Source organism: Chiloscyllium plagiosum, unplaced genomic scaffold (genome assembly GCF_037043375.1).
Source record: "Chiloscyllium plagiosum isolate Xiang-an unplaced genomic scaffold, Cpla_swu_hap1 HiC_scaffold_35, whole genome shotgun sequence".
NCBI classification, from domain to species: domain Eukaryota; kingdom Metazoa; phylum Chordata; class Chondrichthyes; order Orectolobiformes; family Hemiscylliidae; genus Chiloscyllium; species Chiloscyllium plagiosum.
This window is the reverse complement of record NW_028270173.1, coordinates 63,035,194-63,043,567: the sequence shown is the minus strand read 5'-3', so window position 1 is coordinate 63,043,567 and position 8,374 is coordinate 63,035,194. Positions and strand designations below refer to the sequence as shown.

The following is an 8,374-nucleotide window of genomic DNA, read 5'->3' as shown; positions in this document are numbered from 1 at the left end:
AATTATCCAGGAAGTGCAGAGTGTCTGAGGATTCTTACAGATTTTCTGTTGTTAAGTTCAGTGTTTGTGTTTGGCACTGGTTCTTACTCTGTGTACTGTAAATCGTCAGATCTTTCTGTGTGTTGGGATTTATTTGTTGCCCGTCTTTTTATCCCTCCGAGACTTCCCACCATCTTCTCTCTGTAACCTCTGGAGAAAAGGACAAAAAAGGCTGGCATTTATACAGAACCTTTCACGAATATCCGATGTCCCAAAGTGTTTTACAGACAATGAAGTGCTTTTAAATTGTGGTTCCTTCGCTATCGTAGGAAATGTAGCAGGAAGTCTGTGCACAGAACGCACCCAAATTTAGTTAAGACTCCTGCACTGCACCTTAGGTCACTAAAGGCTGCTTAAGGTGCTCCATAATGCAGGTTGCTGTCTATTATTTGTGTGTAACATGCAGAAAGTGACCAGGTATTCAGCGTGACTCCCCTTATTGCTCACTATCTGATTGACTGTCAATCCGAGCAGATAGATCCACTGTAAAGGGAGGTGGGGTTAGAACCTCAAATGGCAGCAGAGGAGCTTAGGAACATGGATTAAATTTTGTCAAGGAGCACTGAAAGATGTTCCTTTAAGCTGCAGCCCTCCTCCCTGATATTACCCAGCAGTGGTTCTCATCTCAGTGTGTACTACTGGGAAAATAATGGGGCAGGTTTTCCACTGGCCAGACAGCCATTATTCCAGAGTATATGGGATCTGAGTCTGGGTAGCCTATAAAAACTCCATCTGAGCAGACTCTGCAGGAATTTCCTGGGAATTTTTATTTCTCTCTGCTGGGCAATTCCTCACTACCAACAATTCTCCAAAGGTCTTCTTTAAAAAAAGGAGACCTCAGATGGCTCTGTGAAATTCAGAAAAATACTTAGGCAAGAAAAGTTAAATTAATACATAGCCTAAACCCTAAGTATCTGTTAAATTGACCCCTAACTTGGTTCATGCATATTCAGCTTTGGAGTAGAAGGTGAGTTACTTGTTGTTAGATTCGGAGCTTCTGACCTGTTCTTGTATTTATATTCTAGTCAATGATAATCTCCAGGATGTTGATAATGGGAGATTCGGTGATGGTCACACCATTGAATATCTCCGCAAATACTGAAGCAGTCCATGTTCAAATGCAAAAAGATCTGGTCAATAGCCAGGCTTGTGCTGACAAATGGCAAGTAACATTTGCACTGACTATCTCTTATAATAGCCGATCTAACCACCTCCCTTTCTCATCTACAAGAGCAGGTCAAAGGCTCCAAATATTACAATGAGTAACTCACCTTTTCACTACCCAAAGTCTATCCACCATCTACAAGGCATAAGTCAGGAGTGCTATGGAATACTCCCCATTTGCCTGGATTGGTGCAGCTCCAACAACACTCGAGAAGCTTGACACCATCCAGTCAAACCAACCACTCTATTGGCATTACATCCACAAGCATCCACTCCTTCCATCACCAATGCTCAATAGCAGCAGTGTGAACTCTCCACACAATGCACTGCAGAAATTCACCAAAGATCCTGAGACAGCACCTTCCAAATCCACAACCACTTCCATCGAGCTGGACAAAGGCAGCAGATAAATGGGAACAAAGCCAACTGCATGTTCCTCTCCAAGCCACTCAACCTCCTTATTTGGAAATATATCACTGTTCCTTTAGTATCACTGGGTCATAACACTGGAATTCCTTCTCTAAGGGCATTGAGGGTTGACCTACAGCACATGGAGAGCAGTGGTTGAAGAAAACAGCTCACTATCACCTTCTCAACAGCAATTAGCATGGGCAGTAAATATTATCCAGGCAGCAAAGCCCATGAATAAAAATACTTCACGTGGCACCTACCCCTCCCCTGCCCTTCCCCAACTGCCACTCTATACAGCTGGCATGTTACTGCCATCCCATTGGGCAACCCAGCACCTGATACCCCATACTGTTGTCCTACCCTCTCACCAGCTGGCACCCTGTTATCTGGCATTGTAACCTTTCTCTACCTGGCACTTACCCTCCCAGCAACCAAATATCACGCTCACCTTATGTTTTCAAATCAACTTTAAGAGATGTATTTTATACATCTGTGGAGCAGGTAGGACTTGAACCCAGCCTCCTGGTTTAGAGGTAGGGACACTTCTGCTGCACCTCACCATTTCCTCACACTTACCTTATATACTTGCCCTTTCACATCACTGTCAAAGTGACTGCCAGGGCCTTTACATTTCTAAATGCAGCAGCTGTGGAAAGGGGGCCTTCCTCTGACAGTCCTCTCAGAAATGTGGATTTCCCTTCTTTCACAACAAAAGAAGGGTTTGAGCAACAATCTGCATGTGGTTGCCTCTCCCCAGAAAATCTGGCCCAATGAGCTAGAGATTAATCCCTGGGACACAACAAACAGTTTTCATCGAGAAGAAAAGTCTTGGTCAAAAAAACCTAAACTTTTCTGAGACAGCATCCCCAGTCTCCGAAGTTCACACAATCTAGGCTTCAAAATAACATGAGGGGGTGAGCTCCATAAAACTCTACTGACCTTGTTATAACCACCCACTAATCAGTTACCACCCAAACACTAACATTGAATCACAGGCAGAGATATTAGGACATTATCCAAGGCCTGGGCAGTGATGTTGATTCACAAAAAGGTCCTAAGAGGAGGAAATCCAGAGTTTGGAGGCTCGGCAGATGACGGCATTAGTGGTGGCTCCTGACACCAATTGGTGGGACATTGAAATGGGAGATGCTGAAGAGTCCAGAATGGAGGAGTGCAGAGATCTGGTCATGCGAAATGAGATGACAGAGTTAGGAAAGAGTGAAACCATGGAGGGAATTGAAGATAACAATGAGACTTTTAAAAGTGATCTGTTGTCAGACTGGTAGTAATGAATCAGTCAGTGACCATGACAGCACTGAATGAACAGAACTTGGTGTGAAATAGGATAGAGGCAGCGAGATTCTAACTCTCAATCTCTGCATTGTTAATCTAAGGGAAGAAAGTTGACAATCTGGATTGAATGATCATTTTTCATGTATGTTTTTATATAAAAGGCACACCAGCATGACACAAGCACGTGGTGAATTGAAAGCCTGTTTTACAATTCAGCCAACTCTCTTTCCCATTCCCCTCACGATGCCTGGGAAGACAGGAGTCTGGGTGGAAGACAGAAAGTAGTCACATTCTTTGCTCCTGGTCACTATCCAGTGTACCTGCTGGAAAAAAGAGGGGGGGGGGTGACTGTCATAGAGTAATAGGGATGTACAACATGGAAACAGACCCTTCGGTCCAACCTGTCCATGCCGACCAGACATCCTTGCATCTGAATGCTGCACCCCACCCCTCCCCCCACCAACACACACATGAAGGTATAGCAGACTAGCAGTCACTGTGGAACAGTCTCTAGCTGAGGAGACAGCTCCTTCAGCAAAGGAGGAGAGGGAGTTTTAGGAACTCAATATTCCTTTCTCTGTTTTACAGAAAATTGTACTGTACTACACCAGAGAAAACGGGGATGATAAACACCACAGGTAGATCCTGAACATTACCTGAGGAATAAGTGTAGAAAAACATTCACACTGTTTCCCTTCACAGCATTGTGCAACACTGAGGAGATTGGACAGTAAAACCATTATCTGGAAATCAGTCGGGTCAGGGGAGTTTTGATATACCATCAGATCTGAAACTGGTCAGTGGTGTGGAGCCTTCCATCAGAACCAACCTTTCTGAAGGTTCGGCAGTGGGTGATCGGTCAGGGTGAGGCTGGGAAGACGTGTGAGTGGCTCCAAGTGTGGTGAGTTTCAATCATTCATCGAGCCTCATGAACCAATGACTCATTCCTGGAGGGGAAAGGCTGTTTGCATGTGAGGTGAGAGACAGGAGCTCTACATGCTTGTCGCACAACTGTTCACACAAGGATAGCTGCATGGAAGATAAACCGTTCAAGTGTGAAGTTTGTGACAAAACTTTTGTGGCTTCGTCCAACCTCCTGAGACACCAGAGGATTCACACAGGAGAGAAACCCTTCAGGTGTAAGGTTTGTAACAAAACATTCATTCAATCTTCGGATCTTCTGAAGCATGAGAGAATTCACACAGGGGAGAAACCATTTACATGTGAGGTGTGTGACAAATCATTCGCAGACTCATCGGCCCTTCGCAAACACCAACGTATTCACACAGGGGAGAAACCATTTACATGTGAGGTTTGTGATAAATCATTCTCAGACTTATCGACCTTCCGTAGACACCAACATGTTCACGCTGGGGAGAAACTAGTCACATGTGAGGTGTTTGACAAATCATTCGCAGACTCATTGGTCCTCCACAAACACCAATGCAGTCATACAGAAGAGAAACCATTCATGTGTGAGGTGTGTGACAAATCATTCTCAGACATAGCAGGTCTCTGTAAACACCAAAGCCTCCACACCCAGAACAAACCATTCACATGTGAAGTGTGTGACAAATCATTCTCACAATTAACAAACCTCCGTGTCCACCGACACACTCACACAGGGGAGAAACCATTTGTGTGTGAGGTGTGTGACAAATCATTTTCGCAGTCATCAACTCTCCGTGTCCACCGACACACTCACACAGGGGAGAAACCATTTGTGTGTGAGGTGTGTGACAAATCATTTTCGCAGTCATCAACTCTCCGTGTCCACCGACACACTCACACTGGGGAGAAACCATTCACATGTGAGATATGTGGCAAATCATTCTCGCAGTTAACAAACCTCCAGACACACCAGCGCATTCACACTGGAGAGAAACCATTCAAGTGCGAGGTGTGTGACAAATCATTCTCACAGTCGTCAATTCTCCATGCACATCGACACATTCATACTGGAGAGAAACCATTCACATGCAAAGTGTGTGATAAATCATTCTCGCATTTAACAAACCTCCGTGCTCATGAACGCATTCACACCGGAGAAAAACCATTCTTATGCAAGGTTTGTGACAAATCGTTCTCGCATTTGACAAACCTTCACACACATCAGCGCATTCACACAGGTGAGAAACCATTCATGTGCAAGATCTGCGACAAATCATTCTCACAGTCATCAATGCTCCGCATACATCAACATATTCACACCGGGGAGAAACCATTCACGTGTGAGGTGTGTGACAAATCCTTCTCACATTTAACAAACTTCCGCACACACCATCGCATTCACACCGGGGAGAAACCATTCATGTGCGAGGTGTGTGACAAATCGTTCTCACAATCATCAATCCTCCGTGTACATCGACACATTCACACAGAGCAAAAACCATTCAAATGTAATATGTGTGGCAAATCATTCTCAAGGTCATCCTATCTTTTGCTGCATCAGAGAATCCATACAGGAGAGTAAACCTTTGAAGTCTGAGGTTTGTGATTAAGCTCTCACAATGTCTTCAGTGTTCCTGGTATACCAAAGGATTCATGCGGAACATTAAACTATTTAAATATGAGATGTGCAAGTTGGGTCTTGCATATCAAATTGATCTTCCCCATGAATTCGCACATAGAGAGGAGGAATTCTATTAATGCTACTTCAGTAATAAGGCCTCACAGTCTCCAAAAACATCAGCAAATCGGTATAGAAACTGTCAATCTGACTCCAAGATTTGGAACAAATCTGAAACAAGCATCTTACTAACAAAACAAGCAAAATGCACAATGAGGTGCAGCTCTCCAACTACGATAATGATGAAAGGCTGGACCGAATCCATCAAGTACACATCTGTTCCTGTCAGAATACTGGACAAGTGATGACCCAACATGGCATCTTGTACAAAGGGAGCAAGATCAGCATCTCGTTCCCATTCCTGAGAAACGAGATGCTGAAGCACATCTCACACAAAACAATCAAGGAATTGAGTCTCGCCTGAGGAAGGTAAGCAAAGTGCTGATCTGGCCAAACATTAGTAATGATTTGAAAGACCATATCATCCTGTTCAGGGCTTGTAATGAACATCAAGCTGAACAAGATAAAGATTTGCTCATGATTCGTGACATCCCAGATGGCCCATGGATGAAGTTTGTAGACTGCTTCACCCGCACTGGAACTGATTATCTCGTCACAATCGACGCATTCAGGCAGTGGGGATTGAGAGCAGTGACTACCAGTGAGATTGTAGAATGTCTGAAAGCTCAGTTTAGTCCGTCCTGACATTCCTGACATTGTGATCAGTGACAATGACCTCAATTCACAAGGGAAGAATTCAGACGTCACATCATTGATTAGGAAATTAATAACCACACATCATCTCCAGTCAAACAGAAAGAATGAGGAACTGGTGAAAATTGCCAAAGGGATCATCAAAATCAACCTGATCCAGTGTAAATGTCATTGCCAAAACTGAGAGTTGGAGAGCCAGAGTGCAGATGTTCAATGTGTTCACAAAAAGCCAGCCGGTGTGGTAATTTGAGACCTGTGTCAAGTGGTTGGACACTGTGATCATGCAGGGGCAAAGGGAACTGTCACATCTGTTATCGAAACGGCAGTCACCAGCATGCAGCCAGAGAAGCTCCTTCATTGCGGACTGCCGATGAGACAGATCATTGACTCAGTGAGAAACTGAATGACCATCGGTCCCAGAGGTTATCCATCCTCCAATAAATGCAAAAGCAGTTATCACAGTAACAATCCCTTCCTGACACCACTGCAGACTGTCAAGATGGCAGCTCACCACCAACTTCTCAAGGGATATCAGTGATTCAGCAACAAATTCAGGCACAGTCACGGATGTCCAAATCCCAGAATGAATTCAAAGAAGTACTGACATTGCCAGAATATTCCCCAGAGAGACAAAGTCACCTCAGTAACCAGCTGACACCAGCTGAGTTTCCAACAGCTCTCATCCTTCCGATAAGAACATCCTAATAAGTGCAAGGTTACATGTTTGCGATGTTTTTGTAGGGAAGGATGACATTGGGAAATACAAGAACAATACTGACTGTTTTTCATGTTTGACCATTTTCTTTACAGACTATGAAAATGAAATAAATTTTAAACGTAAGGGAATACAATTATTTTCTTTTTCTATACGAATAAATTTATGTTTGCATAAATTTCTCTGTACACTGTAGTGTGTAGATTTCCTCCAGGTGCTCTGGTTTCCTCCCACAATCCAACGATGTGCAGGTTGGGTGAATTGGCCATGCGAAATTGCCCATAGTGTTCATGGATGTGTAGGTTAGGTGCGTTAGTCAGGGGTAAATGCAGGATAATAGGGTAGAGGGGTGGGTCTGGGTGGGTTACTCTTCAGAGGGTCAGTGAGGACTTGTAGGGCCAAACGGCCTATTTGCACAGTGTAGGGATTCAGTGAAATGTTTGAAATTCATATTGCTCAAAATATGGAAAGCAAGAGTTTCCGGAAACTTCGGAAACTGACAGGTTCAAGCTCTAAATTGGGGCAAGGCGAATTTTGATGGAATTAGACAGCAGGGGTTGATTGCAATAGTTTGTTTTCAGTTAAAGGGACCTCCAGCAAGTGGGAGGCCCTTAAAAGTGAATTAGCTAGAGGTCAAGGTCTATACATTCCTGGGAAGGTGGAAAGCAAGATTGGCAGGAATAGGGAACCCTGGATGACAAGAGATATTGAGGCTTTGACCAGAGAAAAAGGAGGCATGCTCAGGTACAGGCAACTGGGATCAAGGAAATCCCTGGGGGATTACAGGGAATGTAGTTTACTGAAGAAGGAAATCAGGAGGGTGAAAAGGGTGCACGAGATAGCCTTGGCTGAGAAGATTAGGGTGAATCTAAAGAGGTACTTTAAGAATATTAAAGGAAAAAGAATAACTGGACAGAGAATAGGGCCCCTCAAGGAACAAAGTGGACGTGTGTGTGTGGAATCACAGGAGATGGGTGAGATCCTCAATGAATATTTCTCCTCTGTGTTTACTGTGGAGAAAGACATGAAGATTTTGGAACTTGGGAAGTTAGTGATGATATCTTGGGGACAGTCCATATCACAATAGGGGAGGTGTTATATGTATTAGAATGTATGAAGGTGGATAAATCTCCTGGCCCTGACCAGATATATCAAAGAACACTGCAAGAGGCAGGAGAAGAAATGGCTGGGGTCCTAGCTGATATTTTGCATCTTCGTTAGCCATGGATGAGGTCCTGGAAGACTGGAGGGCAGCGAATGTTGTGCCATCATTTCTGAAGGGCTGCAAAGAAAAACCTGGGAATTATAGAGCAGTCAGCCTAACATCTGTGGTGGGTAAGTTACTTGACAAGATTCTGACATAAGATATACATGAATTTGGAAATGTTTGATTAGGAGTAGTTAGCATGGCTTTGTGAGTAGGAGATTATGCCTCACAATTTTGTTAGAGTTCTTTGAAGAAGTGACCA

At 43.9% G+C, this 8,374-nt stretch overlaps 1 protein-coding gene across 1 annotated transcript; it reads left to right on the top strand.

The window, feature by feature from the left end:
- Nucleotides 1-3,500: 3,500 nt before the first annotated feature.
- Nucleotides 3,501-7,208, top strand: LOC122541591 (uncharacterized). Its single transcript, XM_043678442.2, has one exon. It carries the CDS (start codon nt 3,941-3,943, stop codon nt 5,378-5,380), a length of 1,440 nt encoding a protein of 479 aa, XP_043534377.2. The 5' UTR covers nt 3,501-3,940; the 3' UTR covers nt 5,381-7,208.
- Nucleotides 7,209-8,374: the final 1,166 nt, after the last annotated feature.